Source organism: Triticum dicoccoides, chromosome 2A (genome assembly GCF_002162155.2).
Source record: "Triticum dicoccoides isolate Atlit2015 ecotype Zavitan chromosome 2A, WEW_v2.0, whole genome shotgun sequence".
Taxonomy (NCBI): Eukaryota; Viridiplantae; Streptophyta; class Magnoliopsida; order Poales; family Poaceae; genus Triticum; species Triticum dicoccoides.
Genome location: NC_041382.1, coordinates 136206566 through 136234020, shown reverse-complemented (window position 1 = coordinate 136234020; position 27455 = coordinate 136206566). Strand labels below are relative to the sequence as shown.

The 27455-nt window shown below is 43.7% G+C and overlaps 1 protein-coding gene across 6 annotated transcripts; it reads right to left on the bottom strand.

The window, feature by feature from the left end:
• Positions 1–167: 167 nt before the first annotated feature.
• Positions 168–26055, bottom strand: LOC119353821. Of its 6 annotated transcripts, none has more exons than XM_037620507.1 (9): positions 25793–26055; positions 25592–25717; positions 25261–25321; positions 25083–25179; positions 24733–25001; positions 24523–24644; positions 1644–1936; positions 651–1567; positions 168–491 (listed from the first exon to the last, which is right to left on the bottom strand). In XM_037620507.1, exons 7-9 carry the CDS (start codon positions 1918–1920, stop codon positions 432–434), a joined length of 1254 nt encoding a protein of 417 aa, XP_037476404.1. In that variant the 5' UTR covers positions 1921–1936; positions 24523–24644; positions 24733–25001; positions 25083–25179; positions 25261–25321; positions 25592–25717; positions 25793–26055; the 3' UTR covers positions 168–431. The 6 variants fall into 6 exon arrangements, 4 of the variants coding, with proteins under 4 accessions (XP_037476404.1, XP_037476405.1, XP_037476403.1 ...); XM_037620508.1 differs by having other exon boundaries at positions 25083–25147; XM_037620506.1 differs by having other exon boundaries at positions 24523–24647; positions 25083–25321.
• Positions 26056–27455: the final 1400 nt, after the last annotated feature.

The following is a 27455-nucleotide window of genomic DNA, read 5'->3' as shown; positions in this document are numbered from 1 at the left end:
AGCCGAGCGTGATTAGAGAGTAACATGTAGTAATTCAAGTAAGAAGTATATATCTTTTCGCAAAAAAAGGAGTATATATCATCAAAACAACAAAAAATGAATATAACCATAAATGGTTGTAAGCAGTAATAGCCATGAATTAACAAAATATCAGGTGGAATATAGAGTCTTGGAAGGATGAAAAAACATCAATTCACAGGTGTACAAATTACACTTATTCAACGACCCACGTTTGGTACCCGACTCCGAGACATTACATGTCAAAACACTATAGAGTACAAGACAACCAACTCATACTATGGTAATAATCCAACTCCTTCCACACAACTTGACAAGACAACCAAAAACATGTATGCGCTTTCAAACAAAAAAGATTATGCACTTGACACGTTAAGGCACATGCAAGGTTACATGCCTTCACCATGTAACTTTCAACTCCTTCCACGAGTTGCAGCATTTGTGGCCACACCAGAGAGAGACAGAGCCTGAGCCTGCACATGCGACTTAAAATTAAGAACTGTTCACTTGCAGGGTGGTAGTATTTTGACCTCAAGTCATAAAGTGTATTACTACCAAAGAATTACTTATTTTAGCAGCAAAACTAGAAAAACGAGCTCTATGGTAAAATTAGTTGAATTTACATTACTTACACATATATCCTGTTGTGCAGATTTGTCCGAAGAATATACCATTTTGCTTTTGCCTTTGCTTGAATGTGAATTCTCCCTCTCCGGCAGAAGTTTTGGTATTCCAACAGAGTTGACATGACCCAAATGTTGGGGGTTGTACGTTGCCCGGAATTTTTGTGAGCTTGATGCCGAGTTTTCCCCTCTGTACATCTGGCAAGGCATTTCCTCCTCAGACATGCCTAGTCGGTAGCCAGACTGTGTTCCGCAGCTCTCTGAATATGTTGTGACTTCTTTCTGCAACATGGGACTGAGCACACCAATCCTAGGAACAGGGCGAAATGGTTTACTGGGACAATGTGGATGTTGATACTTTGCAGAAATATCCATGGTCGGTGCACAACTTTCATTGATGATGTTGCTGTCTCTGTACCATATGAAATTTTCTACATCATACTGATCATGCAAATGGTATGAATTAGGAAGTAGACAACGGCTTGGCATGTTCCCTGTAGACGCTTCACATTGTGTGAAGCATGTGTGCTTCCACAAGTCTACTGATCCATGAAGATGTCTTCCCTGCATATGGTCACTTGTATAGTAACCCGTCGAAGGTCCTGACATTCTTGGATCAAACATATTTCCTGCCTTTGTTTCTAATATGGATCGGGAACCATTTACCTGGATCAGATTTAATGCACTCTGGTTCCGGGGTTCAATACTTATTTGTGCTGCCTTTTCCGACTTATAACTGCTCGAAGACGGTAATGCATGGGCAAAAGTTGAAGCCATGCCAGAGGTATCTTGATATTCCACAAAAGAACTATTATTTATAACTTCGTGCACTTTGGTGTTCTTCCTTCTCTTGTAGGTTTTGAACACTGGTGAATGACATTTTGCAGCACCGTTCTTCTGATTAATCGGTGTTGACTCATATGAATCTGAGAAGAAAGAGCAGATAAATTAGGTCGTTTATACAATAAAAGAACATGGGAATTCACCAAGGCTTACACGTACCATTTACAACTCGATCTACTTTCATGGATTCTATATTGTAGGAAGGTGAACGACATTCCTCAGAACCCTTCTCTTGCGATAATTCCTTGGGGACGTCATGTTGTCCTCGTGCAAATCCATTCAACATTCTAGCTGGTGTGCTGGTATTATTATATAATGGTTCCAATTTATCCCTGCAGCTTTCGCAATACCATCGTCGAAATGTTTTTGTAGTAACTAGCAATGAATTGATGTGGTCATCAAATAGTGAACGGAAATTTGAGTCATTCATCTGCATCTCACGAACATACCCACTGTGGCCACAAGAATATTAACTATCAGTGAGGCAATGAGTACATGTAGCTTTGATCAATACATGCAAAAGGAAGTGCTAAAGAGAACATATAGGATGGATCAGATGCCAAAATTAGTAATAAATGATTCTGTAAAATGAACCACAAGATCACGTTTTACTTCAATCCATCCACCTGACTAACTATAATAAAAGTGATATCTATTGGGCCACAACAACAACATTCAAAAGTAATCCATCCACCAGATTAACTAAAAAAAAATTTGACATTATTTTACCAAGCAAACAAGGGGAAAAAAGCCAAATCATTTTACAGCCATAACTTTGGGTTTATTGGTCTTTTACCCCTCTTACCCCCATGAAACCTGAACAAAATAGAAGCACCTCCCAGCAAACAAATGGATTATGCTAAGCCTGATAATTATGACTCCGTGTGCATGGGCACCGAGGCAATATGATTCTTTTTTATCTAAAGCATAGCACGGGAATTCAACCAGTATTAGAAGCTATGGGGACTAATGCGTTAGTGGTTAGTAAAGAAGCAAAATATGTGATCCCAAATATCACATATCCCACAAAGGGAATAACTTGTAGGTCATGTTATGATTTTAATGTTCCAAATAGATCAGCATATCCAGAAACATAAACTATTTGGGATAATAAATTGTTTGGAATTGCAAGCTTCTTGCCTATGGTGTGCAAGATAATCACTTCATAGATTTGGTTATCTGCCTGAAGACAGTTATTTTTTTGTTTGTAACCTGAGGACAGTTATTTGCCTGATATATTGATCTAAACCATTCATGAATTGTATACACGCTTAAAACCTGGACCCCAAAATCAAAAGTATGATATGCTAACATCTGTTACAAATTATTAAGGCATAGCATACCCCTAACACACATCAAAACTACTATAACATGGCATAGATAGAAGCGAAACGAGATTACCATATGGAGAAATGGTGGCATTGCCCGTTATCTATGTTATCATCATTTACATCAAGAACAATGTGATTAGAGGACCTCTGCTCCATTTGAGAAATGCTAGATCCAGGTGTAATCATGAAATTCTTCATAACTAGTTTATCTCCCGCAGCATAATTATGTTCTTTAAAAGTAGAAGAATGGTACTGTCAGTTGTGAATCTATAAAAATAATATATCTATTCTAGCATTAGACACATGAAACAGGCACACACATACAATTCTTGGACCATAAAAACCATAAACCCTATATAAAATCTATGAAAATTTAGAGAAGATGTATGAAAATCAATGAAAACTAAAAAGCCAAGCACATAGTATGACAATTCGCTATGGGGCGACCCTAGAAATTTCCACCTAACCTGCCAGCAAAAGGATAGAGTAACCAAAAAAGAAAGACTTTGAAAACACAAATTGCGAGCCTAAAAAAGTAACACACGATTTGCCATGGGGATGCATCTTAAGTTGTCGTTATGCATCACATGAGTTTGGAACATACCCTGGATCATGGCAAATTGTGTCATTTAAAAAAAGGTTATGGTAACAATTAGATTGTGTGTCATTTCCAAAAACTAGTGTTGTGATCATGGCAAAACTGCCATGGTGACGCATCTTAAGATGACGCTATGCCATCACTTATGCACGGCCACTTTGCATAAGATCATGGCCACTTTATCTATAGTAGATCATGGTAAATTTGTGTGTAATTTTCTACATTGGCAACTTGTGTGTTTATCCTGGTTCATAATAAAAAAATAATTGTGCATCGCCAATGTACATATGGTAGTTTTTATGCATAGATCACGACAACTTTGTGTGTTGAAGATATACAAGATTATGGCAAAAATATGTGTCATTTGCACAAAAAAAAGAGGTTAGATTGCTTTAATAACCAATTTGTCCGCAAAAAATATACCAGGTTGCCATGTTTAAAGAAAGAGGTTTTTCATGTGGTAAAATTAAATAAAAAACTAGTTGCCATGCTCCAGAAAAAAAAGGTTTGCCATGTGATAAGAAGAAATATTTGGAAGTATTTGTTGTGTTATGTTTGCTTACCATACTTAATTTGATGCCATTTTTAAATTTACCAGACTACCAAGATGGTTCAGAAAAACTTGCCACGCGGCAAAACATGAGAAGAAAAATAATTGCCACCCTAATTGTATGGGTTGCGATGATGATTCAAAAAGACTTGCCATGTGTTATTTAGAAAAGTTGTCATCTAGTGCTATGATGAGTTGCCATCCTAGAAAAAGACATCCAAAGTTGCCATGTCTAGATGATAAACACTGTCATGGGCTAATGTAGGAGTTACCGTCTAAACCCAATAGACAAACAAAACATATCTGAAAAATTGCCATCCTTGGAACACACAATTAACCATGGCAAATTTTGGATGTTGGCAACAACAAAAAATTCCGCTCACATATGCTAATCACAATAGAGCAAAATGCTAACCGCAGAGCAAAGTTGTCAAGCATCCACCTCCTGCAAATTTGAGCATCCCACCAAACTCCCCAGCCTACGCCCTACCACTCCCTCTGTTCCATTCAGCAAATGCAAACAATGTGTACAGCGGCTTCAGAAATCAACATGAGCACCGTGCCCCACGCCCCACCTCTTCTATTCAGCAAAGCAAACAACCGCGCCGGTAGCTAGAGAAAAATCCTACCCTGCCGCTAATTTTAGGTCGGCCTTCGCCGTTCACTCTCCTTCTGGTGGATAATCGAACAAACACCCCAGAAAAACTGGATCCTTAAAATTCCCGAGCCCGAAATCCGACGTGAACGTATAAACAAGTGAGGAGGAATAACGACCATACCTCGGCCGAAGGAGTGCACAATGAGTTTTCTAGATTCACATAGGTGCGTTTGCGGTAGCGAGATGCAGCGATGGGTTCACACGCGACTGGATGCGGCGGTGGGGGATACAGCGCATGATGAGTTTTCTAGATTCGTGTAGGGGCGTTGGCGAACGAGGTTGGATACGCAGCGGGATGCGGAGATGGGGATACACGCGGCTGGATGCGGCGGTGGGGATATGGCGGCGGGATGCGCCGATGGGGATACTTGCAGCTGGATGCGGCGGTGGGGATATGGCGGCGGGATGCGGCGATGGGGATACACGCGGCTGGATGCGACGATGGGGATATGGCGGCGGGATGCGGCTACAACGGCGGGATGTGGCGGTGGGGAAATGGTGATGGGGATATGGTGGTGGGATGTAGCGGTGGGGATGCGGCAGCAAGACGACCTAGTTCAGGGAAGAAGCAGAATGTGAGCGAGGGAGGAAAAAGTCAGTGGGTGAGAAATAAATGAGAGTGCAAACTCTCTGACCCACGACGCGATTCGTGCTACCGATCCGATGATGATCATTGTGTCACGTCGACACCTGATGGAGCGAATGTTGAATCATCATGCCACGCTGAGACGTGCCACATTGGCAATGTGCGAAGATTCGCACACGTGGTCCGAGAGTATGTCTTGCATCGCGCCAGGAATCGAACGAGCGATCCTCCGCTATAACATTTTCATATTTTGTTTACCAATAAAATCAGATCCTTATATCGCTGACTACAAGTAGGTTCCAGAAAATGGGCCATCCATATTGGATGGTGCTGTAGAGAAATTACCATAAAAATAGGATGACAGCTAAAAAAATCAGGAATCGGCACGTAATCAGCACCATCGAATGTACAGATTAATTCCTTTGGTGTAATTAATATTATACTTCAACTAAAATATACTCAAAATGATAGTTTAACTGAATATTCTAGGAAGGACAATACCTCTCGTGGTTGTTGAAACCGCTTCAGATTTGTTTATAACGGCATGGGAGGCCCATTTGTAGCAAAATAAGTTGAATTTGAAGGACTACCATTCCAGGTTAAAAGTTAACTAAATAGTTTCATCATGGTATAATAGGGGCTTGTCTCAATATGTTATGTCCACCGCCGCATCCAGCCGCGTGTGAACCCATCGCCGCATCTCGCTACCGCAAACGCCCCTATGTGAATCTAGAAAACTCATCGTGCGCTCCTTCGGGCGAGGTATGGTCGTTGTTCCTCCTGACCTGTTTATACGTTCACGTCGGATTTCGGGCTCAGGAATTTTCAGGATCCAGTTTTTCTGGGGTGTTTGTTCGATTATCCACCAGAAGGAGAGTGAACGGCGACGGCCGACCTAAAATTAGCAGCAAGGCAGGATTTTTCTCTGGCTACCGACCTAAAAGTTAACTAAATAGTTTCATTCAAGCCTGACATTCTGAGACAAGCCCCTATTCTCATAATGTGGCTTGAAGTTGGACATAACAAAATATTCCCTTGTATCATGTAAATAGCACTAGCCATTTCAATTCAACTATTTGAATTTGCGAAAGAACGTGAGGACAAGAAGGCTTGATGCAAATGTGAATGGTGTTGAATTAGAAGCTAAAAAAATGGTTTACACTGAATGGTTTATTGTACCAGTGAGCTTATTTGTATCTTCTTTCTCAGGTTTAGATGAGGCATCACCCACTAATACTAATGGAACTATGCATATCCCAAGCAATGTTAATTTCATGGATGACACAAATCCACAAGATATTTGCGAGAAGATTGCAGAGAAAAAGGAAATGAACAACAAAGTAAAATTAGGATTTCTGCATGGGGAGTCGATGCTTAAAAGAAGAAACACAGATAATAGCATGAAGACGTTACTGGTGAAAAGGCATAGTATAGAAAAAAAAGGTGTTCAGAACATACAAGAGAAGGAAGAATGCCAAAGTGCAAGACATTATAAATAACAGTTATTTTGTGGACTATCAAGATAGGTCTGAAAAACAATAGAGATTGCAATAACAAGGAAAAATATGCTATAAGCACCATGCAACCACATGTAGGCACGCTATGCCAAGGTGCTAGCCCAAGTGGCGGAAACAATACATATGCCAACAATAGCACGGATGGTGATGAAAATATTCAAAACAATGGTGCCTAACAAACTCCATGTAGTTGTGAAGATGAATTGAAATACTCTATGTGCTTTTGAAAGGTGATAACTATCAACCATGTGTTACTGAAGGTCATAATTCTTTATTATTTTTCCATACCATGCCATGAGAATCTTGTATCATTGAAAAACCTCGTTATACTCACATCCGCATATGTGGCACTGCCAAATTTATGGTAATTAGGACCAAGACCCATTTGCTAGGTATGGATGCTTAGTCATTAGGCTTATTTCAATAGTAAACCAATAGACAATAATACAATTATTTTGATGGTCACTTCTTGCGAGTTTGTCATTAGTTGAATCAATGAACTAGGTGCAGTTCCAAGTGTTGAAGTATGTGTGTATTGCCCAACCTTCTCTACCAGTTGACTTTTGGTTCTAATGGTTGGTGCATGAAACTTAATATCAAGTTGGTATATTCTAGCGACATTAAAATCCATAAATCATACGTATTTCATCCTTGTACTTTCAGTATGGCAGAGGTTATGAAGGACATTCTAACTGATCTTCTTTAGTTTCGTGATTTGGCAATTTTTCCTATTTCACATATCGGGCAAGCATACATGTAACTATAGGATTTTGCTCTGTTTTGTTGTTGCCTTGTTTATTTCTTCTTCCTTTTTACTTAGTTCTTAGGTATTGGCTAACCTAGGTTTTCGTCTCGTTTTGTCTCCTAAGGCCTTGTACAATGCAAAGCGCTTAGGTGAGGTGCTTAAAGAAATAAATCAGTGTTTTCTTAAGCACTGGTGCTTACTTGTAGAGACTAGACGCTTAATTAGGCGTCTCTCCTGTAGAAATAGGCATCGATGCTTCAGCAAAACCCGGTTTATTTTTTTAAACACCTTCCTAAGCACCTAACATTGTACAAGGCCTAAGATCATCAAGTGAGAACACAGAAGCACGAAACTAAAGGGTAAACCCAATCCAAGTTCGACAAAAGAAAAGTAACTTTGATGATCAATCCGCTCCAAGGTGTGCAAGAGTTGGTGACATTGGAGGCAAATCTTTGCAAGGAGGTTGTGGAATAATTTGGTGGGTTTGGTATGGTGGGATGGCCGGGGTAATTTGTAGGAGTTTGTTTGGTAGAAATGTGAAAATAACCTTGGTTAAAAAAATAGCCTTGGTGATCAATCTGCTCCAAGGCGTGCAAAGTAGGTGACATTGGAGGCAAACCTCTCTTTTTTCACAGCACATTGGAGGCAAATATTTGCAAGGAGGTTGTGGAGCTAATTGTTGCGTCTGGGTAATTTGTAGGAGTTTCTTTCCAAAAATGTGAAATGGCGGTGCTCTAGAGTTTTTGGATGGAAAAGGGGGAGGGTGTGAACGAGTTGCAACGTCTGGACGATAAGAAGGAAGAAAATATTTGCTAGGGATATTGTGTGGGCGAATTGGCACATTTACACGTAAACATTTCTACGAAATTGTTGGGAGTTACAAATTGTAATAAAGTGTGCCTACATAAACTGCAATTTGTTTTGTTTTTGTTATTATACATTGGTTGGAGAAAGGTAGTATTTAATTTTGAAAAAATATGAATTATTCTTTTGTATCCTTACATAATGTTGTGGTACAAATTAGGAAACAAGACTCTAGGACAAAATTTTGCAATCAAAAAATTTCTCTGTTAAGAAAATGCAAGTGTCTTGATGCCTTGGTAGGAAGAGTTTGTACAAGCCAACGGGAAGGGCAACATGATGTGGTTCCTTGGTTACAAGACGAGCTCCAAGGCGTACAAGATGTATGACCTCATCTCGAAGCATGTGCACATCTCCCACGATGTTGTCTTCGACGAGGAGGCAAGTTGGAGCTGGGAGGCATCGGGAGAGGCGCTAGCGAGCAGCTCCTTCATCGTGGAATACTCAGACAGCCCACACAGGCAAGCTACTTGAGAAAGCTGCCATGGCGGACTGCAACACCATGCACACGCAGGCGGCCTACGCAACCAAGCTACTCGAGAAAGCTGGCATGGCGGACTGTAACCACGTACACGCCAATGGAGGCACGGTGCAAGCTTAGTAAGGAACACAATGAGACGCCAGTGGACGCTACCTTCTATCGGAGCATCATCGGCAGCCGAGGTACCTCATGCCACCCGGCCAGACATCTCATTCGCTGTTGGGTTCCTGAGTAGGTTCATGGAGGCGCCGGCCAGCAATCACCTCGCGGCCGTCAAGCATCTATTACGCTACATCACAGGCACACTCACGCACGGATGCATGAGCCGCCTTGGCGACAACGGGACATTGGCCGGCTAAAGTGATTCAGACCATGTGGGTGACGTGGATTCCAAGAAAAGCACCTCAAATGTGATGTTATTTCTCAAAAACAGCCGAGTGAGCTGGCAATCATAGAAGCAGAAGGTCGTCGCCACTTCATGTGAGGCGGAGTAAATTGCGGCGGCAACAGCGGCATGCCAAGGAATCTATAAAAGGGCATGTATCCATCTCCTGTAAATTGCGGCGGCAACAACGGCATGCCAAAGAGTAAATTGCGGCGGCAACAGCGGCATGCCAAGGAATCTATAAAAGGGCATGTATCCATCTCCTGTAAATTGAAGTATTCAAGCTTCCCCCAATCAAGTGTCTCTCTCGTGCTAGACCACACACCGCTCATCTTAAGACAGATTCTTGTGTCGTTTGGGGTCCTTTGCTAAAGTTGTTTCTTTTTTTTTGTCCGCGCCTCCAAATGTATGGATTTATGTTAGCTGTGTTGGATTTGCTCTTGCCCACTTGTGGTTTTCCGGAGAGACCTGATCTTTTAGATGTAGGATGATGGTCTGTTACTTTATCATAATATCAATATGTTTATGATCCACCATGTCTTCATAGATTTCAGATCTGGATTTATGGTTTTGTCATGGATTAGGTGAAGGGATGTTGAAGTTGTAGTGTTTCATGGATCGGAGAATTGTATCTATGTTACTCTACCCTTCACACAATTTTCCTTGTTTGGTCTAACATAATTTGCCATTATTATCTAACTTTATGTATTACTAGTGCATGGTCACAGTAAACACAATACTTTATAATTGACGTTGTAAAGGTGGATGCATCTTCTGATGCACATGATGTTGTGCCTATTTTGGGGAATTTTTAGTGTTCCATGGATCAAAGAATTGTATATATGTTCTACCCTTCATACAGTTTTCCTTGTTTCGTCTAACAGAATTGCCAATATTATCTGACTTTATGTATTACTACTTACTGTGTGGTAACAGTAAACACAATACTTTTCAATTGATGTTGTAAATGTGATGCATGTCACGGCCGGGTTTTTTCGGGTAATAAATTTCCAGAAAAGACCGTCGTGCTCATCAGCCCTAGGATTACTGTTAGCTGATGAGGCTCCAACTTGATACAGAAATTCCAAGCAAAATACAAAATATGTAGTACAAGACCATTCTGGCCTGTGAGTACAACAAATGGTTTCTAGTGGTTGATGGCGGAAGCGGGTTGTGAAACATCAATGTCTATGGGACTCCATTTCCCACGGGAACAGCTGACCAGGTTAATTCCTATCTTCACGAGGCTGCTATCTCCATTGTGTGGGTTCCGGGGCTGGCATCGCGTCGCTCATCTCCGTGCAAGAAAATCTGGCCAAGACAATAGCCAGGGACAAGCCAGTGAGTACTTTGAATGTACTCGCAAACATTATGAACACAGGTATAATATAACAATGATGTGCTGAAAATATTTTATGCTCATGACGTCAGTCACAATAGATAAATGAAACTCTGATGCGTGCAAGCAAGTTATTTATAAAATTGCAATAATATGGTAGTATAAAAACTTATGAAACAAATAACAAGTAATGCCACAGTCGGGCGCCTGAGCGACGCCACATAAAGGGCTTTAAAATAAATGCCACAGTCGGGCGTCTGAGCGACGCCACATAAAGGGCTTTAAAAGAAATGCCACAGTCGGGCGTCTGAGCGACACCACAAAAAGGGCTTTAAAAGAATGCCACAGTCGGGCGTCTGAGCGACACCACATAAAGGGCTTTAAAAGAAACGATCATAATGAATATCCCGGAGGTAGAACCATCCCAGAGATATTCGGTAATAACAATAATATCACGGGTTAGTCAACAATAATAATAATCATCTTAGATACCACAAGTCACGAGTAGTAATTCCATTCCTGGATAACCGTTTCACCTCCGAAGACCGACACTAAGACCGACACCTGACCCATCCCAGACTGAAATCCTTAACCACGGACACGGCTATTCGAATAGGTTTATTCCCTGCAGAGGGTGTACTCTTTACCCACGAGTAACGGATTTCTTTAGTCCATCGGGACTAATTCCGTCTACGGTCTTTTTGTTGAAAACACACCTAACTTGCACACACCAGCTTAACTCACACGTGTCTGGAATCACCCACGACACCTGTTAAGCAACTCTAAGTGGGGAGGCTACAACCTCGCGTAGCATGGGATCAAACTTATATCGCGCGCTCTAAGGGGTGGCCTCCCCTCTCGGTCCCAACCGGAAACACCCATGCCCCCGGACCAGGTGGCCTGCCTACCAGCTACAACCGGTATCATCCACCATGGCCTCTCCGTACGGTGTGTGCTAGAAAGAGGTTGACAACTTACTGAACCGTACAATACTTGCTGTAGAGACGAGTGGTAGTATGAGACAAGTATGGGGGTTACTGGAACAAGACTCGATCTACGGTCGACTCAGGAGGTTTAGGTATTCCCTGCATGATTAGTATAACGAATATATTTCAACCAATACAATCAACACTCATTTTATCTTACCATACCATACCGGACATAACCGTCCCGACGGTGACCGGCGACAGACTCATGCCTACCCAAGGCAGAGGTTTTCCCGGTTCCTACCGGTATGCATGCAAGGCAAATGAGGATGATTATCATCACAAGTGTGTTCATTTCCAACAGCATGGAAATCAATAACATGCACCCATGCATATGATCATATCACATGAAATAACAAGTCCTTCGAAATGCGGTGGTGTTATAAATGCATCAATGATCACACCAAAAATATTATGCCGGGATTCAGAATGCTTGCCTTCAATGTGTGGAAAGGCAGGGTGCTCTCCAAACTTTTGAAAGTTTTCTTCTCTTTCCCCAAAATCCTATTTGAAAATATATTTGAATTAACACATATTTCAAAAACAGAACCAAAAAGTTGTTTGAAAATTTTTCAAATAAATCTTAAAATAAACTAGACCAAATTTAAGGAAGGTAGGAAAAAAAATCAACTCATTTGGAGTTATATTTAAAAAGTTATAGCCAATCAAAGTTCTGGTCAAAATCTGTTTTTAAATTAAAACAGAAAAGAAAACGTTTTGAAGAGATTACGCTTTCGAAGCGGGGAAAACGTACTGCAATGGATTACGCCTTCACTTAAACACGTGGACGGCGCGGGGTGTCACTGACAGTGGGCCCGCCTGGCCCACTGGTCATGTTTGACCAGTCGCCGCGCGTCGTCTCCCTCCTCTGCCCGAGCGGAGCGGGGCTCCGGCGATCGTCGCCGGCGGTTGGCGGCTCCTCGCGGGGCCCCGAGGGCGGGGATGGATCCGTACGGCTGGGGCGGTTCTCCCGGTGGTCGCAGGGTAGCTGGAGGTGGAGGGAGCTGCCGGCGGCGAGCTCCGCGGCGGAGGAATGCTTCGGTGGCGAAGTGATTTGTTGGCGGCGACGGCTCCCGATCAAAATTAAGTAGGGGGTTGGGTTCACAGGGGAATGAGGAAGTTTCTGGTGGAGAGAACGGAGAGGGGGAGGTACTGGAGGTGCCGGATTGGCCGGGGCGGTGGCGGCGGCAGGAGTTGCCGGAGACGAGGAAGGAGGCCTCCCCGGGTCGAATGCGAGGCAGGGGAGCGCCATGGGGGTAGCATAAGGTCGCCTGCGTGCTCAGAGAGGCTCGGGGTGTCCATTTATAAGCGAGGCAAGGCGGTTCCGCGGCGGCCGTGGATAAACTTCCGGCGAACCGACGTTCTGTAGCTAGGGCGACGTGGCGGTGACGAGGGCTAGCAGACACGCTTGCGGATGAGCTCGCACTGCTCCAGGGGCCAGATGGCGAGCGGGGAAGGCTTGGGCGGCGCTGAACGGCGCAGGGCTGTCGGGCGGCGGCGGCGGCTAGCGCTTGGCCTGCCGGGCGCGGCGGGGGCTGCTTGGCTCGTTGCTGCGTGGAGGGGAGCGTGTGGCGTGGTGCTGCAGAGCGGGCCAAAGCCGTGGGGCCAGCGTGTCGGCTCGGGCGCGGCATCGTGCAATATGCGCGCTCTGGGCGCGCCCAGCGCACGCACACCAGATGTTCGACACAATGCCGCGGCATGCTACAGGTCGCAGGTGAGGATGGGGTTTACCAGATCGATGTTAGGAGCAACGGGGAGTCTAGTGGACATGCTAGTTTGTTCAACGGTGCAAGCTCACAGTGCAATGCCACAATTCATGTCAAAACAGAACATGTCCGCAGGGTGTTTGACAAAATGCCAATGGCACTTAGGCAAGTCTTGGAGTGGCCAAAATCTCCAGATCAGTGTCTCTGTGGATGAATGAGAGAGTGGTGATGTTAGTTGGACAAAAGAAGAAACTTGTTAGTGCAAGTTTTACAAAACTACAATTCTGGACAGGAAATAAATGACATTATTTCATGAACCAAAAATGATCCAAAAGGTGCATGCTCCTGGACTTAAGGGTTTAACATGGGGGACTACAAGTAGGAGAAATAATCAAGGGTTAAAGAGCAAGTAAAAACATGGTTGCTGTGCAAATCATCAAGTTGGTCCAGAATGGAAATGAGGTTGATTCACTCAAATTTTTCAAAGAACATAAATAGGTTTTTGCACAAAGTGAAACAATAGGCTCCTACTGACCTCCCTTAATCTTGGTAGAAGTTTTAAAGAAATATTTAAATAGGTTGTAGTGCAAAATGCACTCTGGACCAGAGAAGAAAAATTGAGTGCAGGGCTCAAAATATTTCATGAATGAAATATTTTTTTTGGCAATAAAGTGATTTAAAAACATCACATGACATCTCCAAATTTTTGCGGAAATTTTAAGTGAATCTATCAAATGGTTGTAGTTCAAATATGGCCATTTAACCTTGAAAAACTATTTTCAAGGAAGTAAAGATCAAGCAATTATTTTAGTCAATTAGTTATACTGATAAAAGGAAAGTTTTTCTTGAGAGGTTAAACAAGTCCAATAACATATTTGAAAAGTTTTCTCTTTGGGAAAAACTCATCATAACAGGGAAGGAAATGACTTAAAAATCAAAATGGAGCTCAGAAATCCAAAGTTTTAATTCCTGGCAAAATTTTAACTTAATAAAACAAGGCCAAATTTTTGGGGTGTCACAATACTATCCCCCTTAAGAAAAATCTCGTCCTTGAGATTTGCTAAAAGCGGTGTTAAGAAAATATTTACGCAATCATGATGTGGCTACAGTGAGAGGGCAATAAGTGGTAAAAAAACCACAGTGTGAAAACTGGTGCCGCGTGGAAAAGTCTACGGTCCGGGACAAAAACGGGCGATTTCTACGCTGGATATAAATTTAGGATAACTCCTAAATTTAGATATACGCTGATCGTACCCGAGAGCACAGTGCTCTCTCTGGCCGACAGGTGGACCCGGGTCCACTGTCAGTCTCCTCTTCTTCTCCCTCTGACCCTTTCTTCTTCCTCTCTCCCGCGCGCTTTCTCCACCGGCGACGCCTAGTGTGTAGGGCATCTAGGCCGTACCGTGGTAGTGCGCGGCGTGCTAGCTGCCGGTGCAGCGTGCACTCACCTCGCGGGCCAGCGCGCTGTCGGCACTGCTCGCGGATTCGACTCCGAACACCGGCGATCGGCGACGAGCGGCGTTGGTGGACTTCGCCCACCGTACACCGAGCTCGAGCTATAAAAACGGCCGGGGTGCCTCTCTCTTCCTCCTTACACCTGGCCTCACTTCTCCTCCTCCTTTCTCCATTACTGCTTACAGAAGCTTGGGTGAGGCTCTAATGGCGGAGGCGATGCCGGACTGGTTTGTGATCCTGATATGCGGAGGGCTGGCGACGCTGCTGGGGCTCTCTGTGCTCCTGTGCACGATGATCTTCGACGAGTATCGCGATGCTGCGGCTCGGGTGTTGGCTCTCCGCGGTGGTGGTGATCATGAGGAGTAGATGGAGTGTGTCGGGTGCTAACTGTAGTTAAGGGGGTGAGGGATTAGCTGGATGTAACACCGTTGCAAGGTTTTGCAAACAGTGTATGTGTCTGAATGATTACGGTTGTGAGTCTGCTGCGTAGTGCTGTGTGAAATTAATCCGCGTCGTGAGAAGGGGCAGGTGTAGCAACTCAGGGAAAAGAAATCTCACTCCGGGATTTTGCGAGGGGACAACAGTTAATTTAAAGGAGCATAAACCACAACAAAAACTACACACATTAGCAGAAGCCAAATGATTGACTCGTCGTACAAACTCAGGGTATTACACATAAGTCACACACATAAATATATGTTGCATAGAACAAATACAGTAGTAACGTCTAAAATGAAAATGGTAACTGGGCGGGGTCCTGATAAAATGTCTCTGGTAAAGGAATACATTCTTCTTCAATTGGAGGCAGTGGATTGACCAGCCGATGTATGCGTCTCTCCGTGTCGGGTCTCAGCGGTCTGCCGATGGCAACCTGAGGATTTAAATCTGCGAGGCTCTGGAGATAATCCATCACTCGCTGGTTTAAATGCTCTTGAGCAATGATGTACTGGATAAGGTTGGCCAGAACTGGGTCTCTCTCAATACGCCCACCGGGAAAAGACGTTACTTCTCCGGGTGCTGCACGACTCGGAAAGTAATAATATCCTCGTTCGCGGGCATAGGGTACTGCGGATCGAAGACGAGCAATCGCTTCTTTCGCAGCAGCTTCTATGGCCAAGTGTGGGGTTGGCATAGATTTCCCTACGAAGGAAACTTCTATTGGATCTTGGTTGGGGTCTACAGGAGGAATGTGTACTGCTGCCCAATATTCCGAGGTGGATGGGGTGATCCTCGATTTGAACAGCTCGTACTGGGGTGGCTGGGTAGAACCCATGGTACTGCAGGTAAAATCCCACAATATTTTGATAAAGCTACCTGGGGTTGCATCTGGGGTTCTCAGATGAATGCTGGGGTTCGGCATGACAGGAAAAAGTGCGAGTGTGGTGCACAAGGTGGGGGTTGCTGGGTAAGGTCACAAGGTGGCCTTTATATAGCAATGCAGCTGGATCATTTTTACCGTGGTGAAAGGTAATAAATTTGCCAGCTTGGCTCCAAAGGTCAGGTCAGTGTCAGAGATACACATATCTCATAAAGAGATGTGTTACTGTGGTTGTCGTCGGGCTGGTTTTGGTAGTTGTGCCCGGAAAATATGCAGCTATGCGCTGACCAAACATGCAAGGCTACTATTAACACAGAGGCACAAAGACAGGCTGCGTTAATATACGCGGTCTCATGATTACAAAGCGAGGATACATTGAAACTTGGTACTACTCATACGGCTCAGTCTACCTCGTTTATGTCTAAACGGGCGTGCCTGGTGGATGTCGAGGCTTCTCCACGTGTCTCTCTGCCGGGATTAGTCGGAGATGGCGGAGGAACTGCAGGGTCGGGGTAGTGAGAATGACCATTGCGGGGATTGTTGGCCACAACCCCGTTGGAGTGTGCTCCCAAAATGCGACGAAGCACTTCTGGGGTTACCGCAGCACCTTGGCCGATGGCTGGGGCAGATCTCGGGGTCTCGATTGGTTGTCCAAACAGCACGACTGGGTTGTCGGTGTTGGGCTCGTTTTCTTCTCTCGCTGGGGCTCGACGAACCAGCTCTCCACGAGCTGCTATTAGATCAATAGTGATCTGGTCGAACAGTGCCTCCAGTGCACTTACATAGCGCACTAGGTGCAACAATGCGGGGTCCGTCTCATGATCTCCGTTGGCAACTTGGGGTGGTCTACCATATCCTTCACGTCTGGGGTAGTAGTGAAACGAGCGACAGTTAACTCTGGACGACAAGTGCCTGAGATGAACTATAGCCTCTCGAGCGGCTAGCTGGATGGCTTGTGGCTCAAAGGAAGTTGTTCTTCCGGTGAACCGGTAGGGGCGTTCGGGTGCTAGACTCCTACCGTAAATGTGCACAGTGGCCCAGAATTGACGGTCTTCACCGCTCATGGGTCCTTGATACACAACATATTCTGGTGGCTCCTCTAACGCATAGGCACGACGGGTGAGGTTTGCGAGGATTGTCACAAAACCTCCAAGGTTGGTTGCTGTGGTTTCGTTGTGCACGATAGGTCCAGGCATTGTGGCTCGGTTTGGGGTAGCGGTTGTGCGGTGCTGGTTGGGTGCTAGCGCGCCCTTTTTATAAGAAAAAGGGGACGGAGTCTTCCTTCGCACGCTTGCGAGAAAGGACTATTTAGGGGCCGGTCACTGGCGCATGAGCGACAGGTTAGGTTGATAGGTTGGGCACCGACTGCCAAAAGGTGTTGGGTCACTGTGTGGCTATCTTGCACGAGAAGCTTGGCTGGTGTTTGGCTATGGTCTAGTGGGTTGGTTTGCCTAAGTTTATTGACCTGGCTAAGATAGGATTAGCCAATGGTCAGCCTGGCTCTGATACCAAGCCTGTCACGACCGGGTTTTTCCGGGTAATAAATTTCCAGAAAAGACCGTCGTGCTCATCAGCCCCAGGATTACTGTTAGCTGATGAGGCTCCAACTTGATACAGAAATTCCAAGCAAAATACAAAATATGTAGTACAAGACCATTCTGGCCTGTGAGTACAACAAATGGTTTCTAGTGGTTGATGGCGGAAGCGGGTTGTGAAACATCAGTGTCTATGGGACTCCATTTCCCACGGGAACAGCTGACCAGGTTAATTCCTATCTTCGCGAGGCTGCTATCTCCATTGTGTGGGTTCCGGGGCTGGCATCGTGTCGCTCATCTCCGTGCAAGAAAATCTGGCCAAGACAATAGCCAGGGACAAGCCAGTGAGTACTTTGAATGTACTCGCAAACATTATGAACACAGGTATAATATAACAATGATGTGCTGAAAATATTTTATGCTCATGACGTCAGTCACAATAGATAAATGAAACTCTGATGCGTGCAAGCAAGTTATTTATAAAATTGCAATAACATGGTAGTATAAAAACTTATGAAACAAATAACAAGTAATGCCACAGTCGGGCGTCTGAGCGACGCCACATAAAGGGCTTTAAAATAAATGCCACAGTCGGGCGTCTGAGCGACGCCACATAAAGGGCTTTAAAAGAAATGCCACAGTCGGGCGTCTGAGCGACACCACAAAAAGGGCTTTAAAAGAATGCCACAGTCGGGCGTCTGAGTGACACCACATAAAGGGCTTTAAAAGAAACGATCATAATGAATATCCCGGAGGTAGAACCATCCCAGAGATATTCGATAATAACAATAATATCACGGGTTAGTCAACAATAATAATAATCATCTTAGATACCACAAGTCACGAGTAGTAATTCCATTCCTGGATAACCGTTTCACCTCCGAAGACCGACACTAAGACCGACACCTGACCCATCCCAGACTGAAATCCTTAACCACGGACACGGCTATTCGAATAGGTTTATTCCCTGCAGAGGGTGTACTCTTTACCCACGAGTAACGAATTTCTTTAGTCCATCGGGACTAATTCCGTCTACGGTCTTTTTGTTGAAAACACACCTAACTTGCACACACCAGCTTAACTCACACGTGTCTGGAATCACCCACGACACCTGTTAAGCAACTCTAAGTGGGGAGGCTACAACCTCGCGTAGCATGGGATCAAACTTATATCGCGCGCTCTAAGGGGTGGCCTCCCCTCTCGGTCCCAACCGGAAACACCCATGCCCCCGGACCAGGTGGCCTGCCTACCAGCTACAACCGGTATCATCCACCATGGCCTCTCTGTACGGTGTGTGCTAGAAAGAGGTTGACAACTTACTGAACCGTACTCTACTTGCTGTAGAGACGAGTGGTAGTACGAGACAAGTATGGGGGTTAGTGGAACAAGACTCGATCTACGGTCGACTCAGGAGGTTTAGGTATTCCCTGCATGATTAGTATAACGAATATATTTCAACCAATACAATCAACACTCATTTTATCTTACCATACCATACCGGACATAACCGTCCCGACGGTGACCGGCGACAGACTCATGCCTACCCAAGGCAGAGGTTTTCCCGGTTCCTACCGGTATGCATGCAAGGCACATGAGGATGATTATCATCACAAGTGTGTTCATTTCCAACAGCATGGAAATCAATAACATGCACCCATGCATATGATCATATCACATGAAATAACAAGTCCTTCGAAATGCGGTGGTGTTATAAATGCATCAATGATCACACCAAAAATATTATGCCGGGATTCAGAATGCTTGCCTTCAATGTGTGGAAAGGCAGGGTGCTCTCCAAACTTTTGAAAGTTTTCTTCTCTTTCCCCAAAATCCTATTTGAAAATATATTTGAATTAACACATATTTCAAAAACAGAACCAAAAAGTTGTTTGAAATTTTTTCAAATAAATCTTAAAATAAACTAGACCAAATTTAAGGAAGGTAGGAAAAAAAATCAACTCATTTGGAGTTATATTTAAAAAGTTATAGCCAGTCAAAGTTCTGGTCAAAATCTGTTTTTAAATTAAAACAGAAAAGAAAACGTTTTGAAGAGATTACGCTTTCGAAGCGGGGAAAACGTACTGCAATGGATTACGCCTTCACTTAAACACGTGGACGGCGCGGGGTGTCACTGACAGTGGGCCCGCCTGGCCCACTGGTCATGTTTGACCAGTCGCCGCGCGTCGTCTCCCTCCTCTGCCCGAGCGGAGCGGGGCTCCGGCGATCGTCGCCGGCGGTTGGCGGCTCCTCGCGGGGCCCCGAGGGCGGGGATGGATCCGTACGGCTGGGGCGGTTCTCCCGGTGGTCGCAGGGTAGCTGGAGGTGGAGGGAGCTGCCGGCGGCGAGCTCCGCGGCGGAGGAATGCTTCGGTGGCGAAGTGATTTGTTGGCGGCGACGGCTCCCGATCAAAATTAAGTAGGGGGTTGGGTTCACAGGGGAATGAGGAAGTTTCTGGTGGAGAGAACGGAGAGGGGGAGGTACTGGAGGTGCCGGATTGGCCGGGGCGGTGGCGGCGGCAGGAGTTGCCGGAGACGAGGAAGGAGGCCTCCCCGGGTCGAATGCGAGGCAGGGGAGCGCCATGGGGGTAGCATAAGGTCGCCTGCGTGCTCAGAGAGGCTCGGGGTGTCCATTTATAAGCGAGGCAAGGCGGTTCCGCGGCGGCCGTGGATAAACTTCCGGCGAACCGACGTTCTGTAGCTAGGGCGACGTGGCGGTGACGAGGGCTAGCAGACACGCTTGCGGATGAGCTCGCACTGCTCCAGGGGCCAGATGGCGAGCGGGGAAGGCTTGGGCGGCGCTGAACGGCGCAGGGCTGTCGGGCGGCGGCGGCGGCTAGCGCTTGGCCTGCCGGGCGCGGCGGGGGCTGCTTGGCTCGTTGCTGCGTGGAGGGGAGCGCGTGGCGTGGTGCTGCAGAGCGGGCCAAAGCCGTGGGGCCAGCGTGTCGGCTCGGGCGCGGCATCGTGCAATATGCGCGCTCTGGGCGCGCCCAGCGCACGCACACCAGATGTTCGACACAATGCCGCGGCATGCTACAGGTCGCAGGTGAGGATGGGGTTTACCAGATCGAGGTTAGGAGCAACGGGGAGTCTAGTGGACATGCTAGTTTGTTCAACGGTGCAAGCTCACAGTGCAATGCCACAATTCATGTCAAAACAGAACATGTCCGCAGGGTGTTTGACAAAATGCCAATGGCACTTAGGCAAGTCTTGGAGTGGCCAAAATCTCCAGATCAGTGTCTCTGTGGATGAAAGAGAGAGTGGTGATGTTAGTTGGACAAAAGAAGAAACTTGTTAGTGCAAGTTTTACAAAACTACAATTCTGGATAGGAAATAAATGACATTATTTCATGAACCAAAAATGATCCAAAAGGTGCATGCTCCTGGACTTAAGGGTTTAACATGGGGGACTACAAGTAGGAGAAATAATCAAGGGTTAAAGAGCAAGTAAAAACATGGTTGCTGTGCAAATCATCAAGTTGGTCCAGAATGGAAATGAGGTTGATTCACTCAAATTTTTCAAAGAACATAAATAGGTTTTTGCACAAAGTGAAACAATAGGCTCCTACTGACCTCCCTTAATCTTGGTAGAAGTTTTAAAAAAAATATTTAAATAGGTTGTAGTGCAAAATGCACTCTGGACCAGAGAAGAAAAATTGAGTGCAGGGCTCAAAATATTTCATGAATGAAATATTTTTTTTGCAATAAAGTGGTTTAAAAACATCACATGACATCTCCAAATTTTTGCGGAAATTTTAAGTGAATCTATCAAATGGTTGTAGTTCAAATATGGCCATTTAACCTTGAAAAACTATTTTCAAGGAAGTAAAGATCAAGCAATTATTTTAGTCAATTAGTTATACTGATAAAAGAAAAGTTTTTCTTGAGAGGTTAAACAAGTCCAATAACATATTTGAAAATTTTTCTCTTTGGGAAAAACTCATTATAACAAGGAAGGAAATGACTTAAAAATCAAAATGGAGCTCAGAAATCCAAAGTTTTAATTCCTGGCAAAATTTTAACTTAATAAAACAAGGCCAAATTTTTGGGGTGTCACAATGCATCTTTCGATGCACATAACGTTGTGCTTATTTTGGGGAATGAGTGCCCATAGGGCACAAACTTTCCTTCTTCATGCCAGACAATTGATTAGATTATAACTACTAGCAGTATGAATAATTTGTCATGAAATATGGTTAAATTGATCATTGCTCCATGTATTAATGATTATGAATGTTCACACATGTTTGCCCATATCTATGTTTTCTTTCTTTAGCTGGCATTTATTAGGTATCAGTGCATTTTATGGTTCAAGAACTGTATGCGCGTGCACAATTGACAGTATCACTGTTGTACTTTTAAAGAACACAGTTATGCTAAAGGATAAACTTGTCATGAAGAATTTCATGATTACAACTAGATCTAACACTTCTCAAATGGACCAGAGGTCACTCCTGATATATATGATGACAACATAGATAATGGACCATGCCACCCTTTCTCTACATGGTAATCTCGTTACGCTTTTATGCATGCTATGTTACAATAGTTTTCATGGATCAGTGACTTGTAGGTAAAAAGAATCATATAGCATCTAACTTACTAGTTGCCGCCCAAGTTAGCTGGTAAATTTAAAAATGGCATCAAAATAAGTATGGTAAGCAAACATAACACAACAAATATTTTCAAATATTTCTTCTTATCACATGGCAAACCTTTTTTTTCTGGAGCATGACAACTAGTTTTTTTTATTTAATTTTACCACATGGAAAACCTCTTTCTTTAAACATGGCAACCTGGTTATTAAAGCATCCTAACCTCTTTTTTTTGCAAATGACACATATTTTTGCCATAATCTTGTATATCTTCAACACACAAAGTTGTCGTGATCTATGCATAAAAACTATCACATGTCAAAGATTTGCCATATGTACATTGGCGATGCACAATTATTTTTTTGTTGTGAACCAGGATAAACACACAAATTGCCAATGTAGAAAATTACACACAAATTTACCATGATCTACTATAGATAAAGTGGCCATGATCTTATGCAAAGTGGCCGTGCATAAGTGATAGCATAGCGTCATCTTAAGATGCGTCACCATGGCAGTTTTGCCATGATCACAACATTAGTTTTTGGAAATGACACACAATCTAATTGTTACCATAACCTTTTTTTAAATGACACAATTTGCCATGATCCAGGGTATGTTCCAAACTCATGTGATGCATAACGACAACTTAAGATGCATCCCCATGGCAAATCGTGTGTTACTTTTTTAGGCTTGCAATTTGTGTTTTCAAAGTCTTTCTTTTTTGGTTACTCTATCCTTTTGCTGGCAGGTTAGGTGGAAATTTCTAGGGTCGCCCCATAGCGAATTGTCATACTATGTGCTTGGCTTTTTAGTTTTCATTGATTTTCATACATCTTCTCTAAATTTTCATAGATTTTATATAGGGTTTATGGTTTTTATGGTCCAAGAATTGTATGTGTGTGCCTGTTTCATGTGTCTAATGTTAGAATAGATATATTATTTTTATAGATTCACAACTGACAGTACCATTCTTCTACTTTTAAAGAACATAATTATGCTGCGGGAGATAAACTAGTTATGAAGAATTTCATGATTACACCTGGATCTAGCATTTCTCAAATGGAGCAGAGGTCCTCTAATCACATTGTTCTTGATGTAAATGATGATAACATAGATAACGGGCAATGCCACCATTTCTCCATATGGTAAACTCGTTTCGCTTCTATCTATGCCATGTTATAGTAGTTTTGATGTGTGTTAGGGGTATGCTATGCCTTAATAATTTGTAACAGATGTTAGCATATCATACTTTTGATTTTGGGGTCCAGGTTTTAAGCGTGTATACAATTCATGAATGGTTTAGATCAATATATCAGGCAAATAACTGTCCTCAGGTTACAAACAAAAAAATAACTGTCCTCAGGTTACAAACAAAAAAATAACTGTCTTCAGGCAGATAACCAAATCTATGAAGTGATTATCTTGCACACCATAGGCAAGAAGCTTGCAATTCCAAACAATTTATTATCCCAAATAGTTTATGTTTCTGGATATGCTGATCTATTTGGAACATTAAAATCATAACATGACCTACAAGTTATTCCCTTTGTGGGATATGTGATATTTGGGATCACATATTTTGCTTCTTTACTAACCACTAACGCATTAGTCCCCATAGCTTCTAATACCAGCTGAATTCCCGTGCTATGCTTTAGATAAAAAAGAATCATATTGCCCCAGTGCCCGGGCATGTTGAGTCGTCATTGTCGGGCTCAACATAATCCATTTGTTTGTTGAGAGGTGTTTTTTTATTCCAGAGGTTTCAGGGGGGTAGGAGGGATAAAAGAAGAAACACCAACAAATCCAACTTTATGACAGTAAAATGATTTAGCTTTTTTCTTCTTTGCTTGGTAGAATAATGTTGAATTTTCCTTTTTAATCTGGTGGATAGATTACTTTTGGATGTTGTTGTGGCCCAATAAATATCATTTTTCCTTGTAGTTAGCCAGGTGGATGGATTGAAGTAAAACTTGATTTTGTGGTTCATTTTGCAGAATCATTTATTGCTAGTTTTGGCATCTGGTGCGTCCTATATGTTCTCTTTTGCAGGTCCTATATGTTCTCATAGATGAAGAATGTGGAGGGAAGTAAGGTTCAATATGTCACAAATTAATCAAACACATGACTCCTAAAATTCAAATCATACATAGATATCGAAGGATATCTAGCAATAGAATAACAAAAGAAAAATAATTGAACTGAGCACATCACAAAAGACAAGAGCTGAGCGAAGAAGGTAGCACAACGGTAATAAATATGAAAGGCATATTTCATCACTGGTGTGCGATAAGGATTGGGTGTAAGATTTATTTTCCTTCGGCCATTTCATCGAACATTTCGTATGCATAAGCCAAATCAAAAGATGGTAAAAATGGATCGAGGTAATTGGCCACCTGGTTGCATGTGTCGAGTCATAGCTTCATGGGAGCTAGCTTTGTGGGTGATGAACTATGAAGCATCTGGAAGCAAGCCAGGAGTGTGTGGTCCATGAGCCATCGAGGCTGTACTCAACCCACTGCTTTAATATCAACACAGGTTGCACGTTATTGGAGCAACATTATGGTGCAGCAGAGCAACAACATCAAAGAACATAACTTTTTTACCTAGGGTTGGTGCATGAGGTGTATGGCGGACATGGTAGTAGATGAACAGGGTAGAAGATGAGTGGTGGCTGGAGCATGATGCTGATGACGGCCGGAGGTTGTCGGGGATTGTGGAGACTGATTGAAGACAGCAGCAACTGGTTGGTTGGCGAGCTGATCTAGAGGCAGGGTCGCAACTGCATCGGCTGGAGTCTGAGGCCGTCGATTCAGACAAGCCGACCTAAATGCAACAGCAGCAGCTCCCACTACTCGAGGGGAATTTTCACTATCTGCAGTAACATTGGAAGGCTTCAGATGCACATAGTGTCCAGCAACAATGCAAAATGAGAAGGAAGTTGCACTAAACAAACCTCCTCCAAAGTTGTGTCTTCCTCTGGAAGCAAGTTGTAGAGCACATGAATATGCCGCACATTTCCTAACATATGGCGATGGATCCTTGAGACATTTCTTTACATCAACAGATAGTCTGATACAATCAGAGCAACGAATGCAATCTGAAGCCATGGCGTGTAAGGCCCAAGACGTCACCTTTATGTGTGATAAATCATTCTTGAATATGCTAATGGAAAGGAGAGCTTTATTCTGGCACCTGCGATAATAGCAAGAAAATTTGCAGAATCACTTCCAACAGCACATGGCAATTACTCAAAATTCAACTAGTTGCAGGATTCAGACTTAAAAGGTAGTATGATCTTTGTCAACAACATCAGAAAGAATCTCTGTTTGCATGTCAAATATGTAATTGCAGCAAATTCATGGTTTAATCGAAGCATTTGCCAAAAGAAGATATTGTTTCTCCGATCAAACATGCAATGACCGCATGAATCTAGCTGGACCAACAGTAGTTGAGCTCACGTACGTGATTACTCCGACCTGGCTCTGTTACCAGGAAAAGGTTGGCTCGCTTCTCCGGGTCTCGGAGCAGTTAGAGGTAGACGAGCTTCATCTCGGACGACTGCCCCACCGCCGCCCCATTCTTGACCAGCTGCGCCGCCCGATTGCAAATCAATTAGAATTCCCCCCAGAAAGAGACGAAAGCAGGGGAGTTTCCGAACCAAACCTGCGGGAAGAGCGCGTCGACCTGTCGGCGTCGAATCGGGAGTCTACGGAGGCGTCGTCGGTCGGTCGCGGTCGTCGTAGAACTGCGCGTCGCTCCCCATCCGCCCCATCGCCCACGAAACTGCCGCACCGCGCTGCTCGCCTGCAGATCGAACGTATCTCGATAGCATTACCAACCCTCTCCGGCCGCGGCGGGGAGGCTGGGAGGAGCGGATCTCGACGGCGGCGAAGAGGTCGGCGAGGGGGGAGGGGGGAGGGCGTGTCCGTCCAGATCTCGAAGACGTAACGGTTGTCTACAGTCTCGGCCGACATCGAAAGGGCCTCCTCGGCTGGCCCGGTATTTACATGGGCCGTACCACAGCGTATACATATTTTTCTATTCTCTCCCCAAAATATGACAGACTCGGGAGCCCCTCTTGACAATTTTTAAAATACGGAACAGTTTTAAAAAATGCGATCAAAATTTGAAAATTCAAATATTATAAGAAATCATGATATATTTTCAATTTATTAAAAAAGAACTTTTTTGAACTCCGAGCAAAATTTGGAGAAAAGCAAACGATTAGATATGTGAACAATTTCAGAAATCCTGAATATTTTTGAATTTGTGAACAAATAGTGAAAACATGAACATTTTTCATCTTCCGCGCACTTTTTATAAAATGTAAAACATTTTTATAATTTTTAAATAAAAATTGAAAACATGGAAATAAATTTTGAACTAAAATTTTGAAACACAATTTTATAAAAACCAAACATATTTTGAAATTCACTATTTTTTAATGTATGATTTTTTATATTTTGAAGAAATTTTGAGAAAAATCCAAATATTTTTGAAAAAACGATTTTTTAAAAGAAATTAAAAGAGGAAAGAGAGATGAAAAAAAGAAAAATGAAAAGAAAAAAAGAAAACGAAAAAACAAAAGAAACCGAAAAAACATTAAAAGAAACAAAAAACCGATTCAAGGAACCTTCTTCCCAAAACCGGCTGCCTCGCTCGGGTATAGTGGGCCGACCCAAATTCTCGCACTGGGCATTCGCCTGTGCGTTTGCGCGAAAATTTGACGCAACGAGTCATATAGGTTTTCCCGTTGTTGGGTGTTGTACACTCCCATCCTTGTCTCCTCCCCAAAATCTGACGACGGCATGCTGCTCCCACGACTTACGAGGCAACCTTCTTCTCCCCCTTCGCATCATAGATTCCAATGGCGACATTGCGGGGTGATGGATCGATTCGCTCGAGGTCAGTCAGCGGTAGAAGAGGGGATGTGACGACTGTTGGCGACCAAGGGAGGAGCATGGGGATCACGCATCAGATTGATCCCCTCGCCGGAGATGAGTGCAGTGGGGGTGGCCTCAAGCGGAACTCGTGGTAGAGTGTGATAAAAGTAAAGGAATTCTCACAAATGATGTCTGAAAATTAGAGGTTAAAAGTGATAGATTTGGTCGCTGATGTTTCCTATTTAATGATGAACAACCATGATTATGGTTGCTCCACTTGCATAGTGTTGCTGCCAAGTGATGATAATCTTGAGACTAGAGATAATTATGGCACGCCTCTTTTTTCGGGTAAAAAGGGTTTTATTTCATAATTATAGAATTATTACAATCAAGAGGCAAGATGTCCTCAATATACGGGGCCTCTACGGTGCCATACAGCTGTG

Excerpts from the sequence above, each read along its gene's own strand:
- LOC119353821 (XM_037620506.1), bottom strand. The coding sequence starts at position 1,920 with ATGCAGATGAATGACTCAAATTTCCGTTCACTATTTGATGACCACATC. Across the intron at positions 1,568-1,643 it reads AGTAGATCGAGTTGTAAATG|ATTCATATGAGTCAACACCG; the intron begins GTACGTGTAAGC and ends CTTTCTTCTCAG. Across the intron at positions 492-650 it reads CTGCACAACAGGATATATGT|GCTCAGGCTCTGTCTCTCTC; the intron begins GTAAGTAATGTA and ends TCGCATGTGCAG.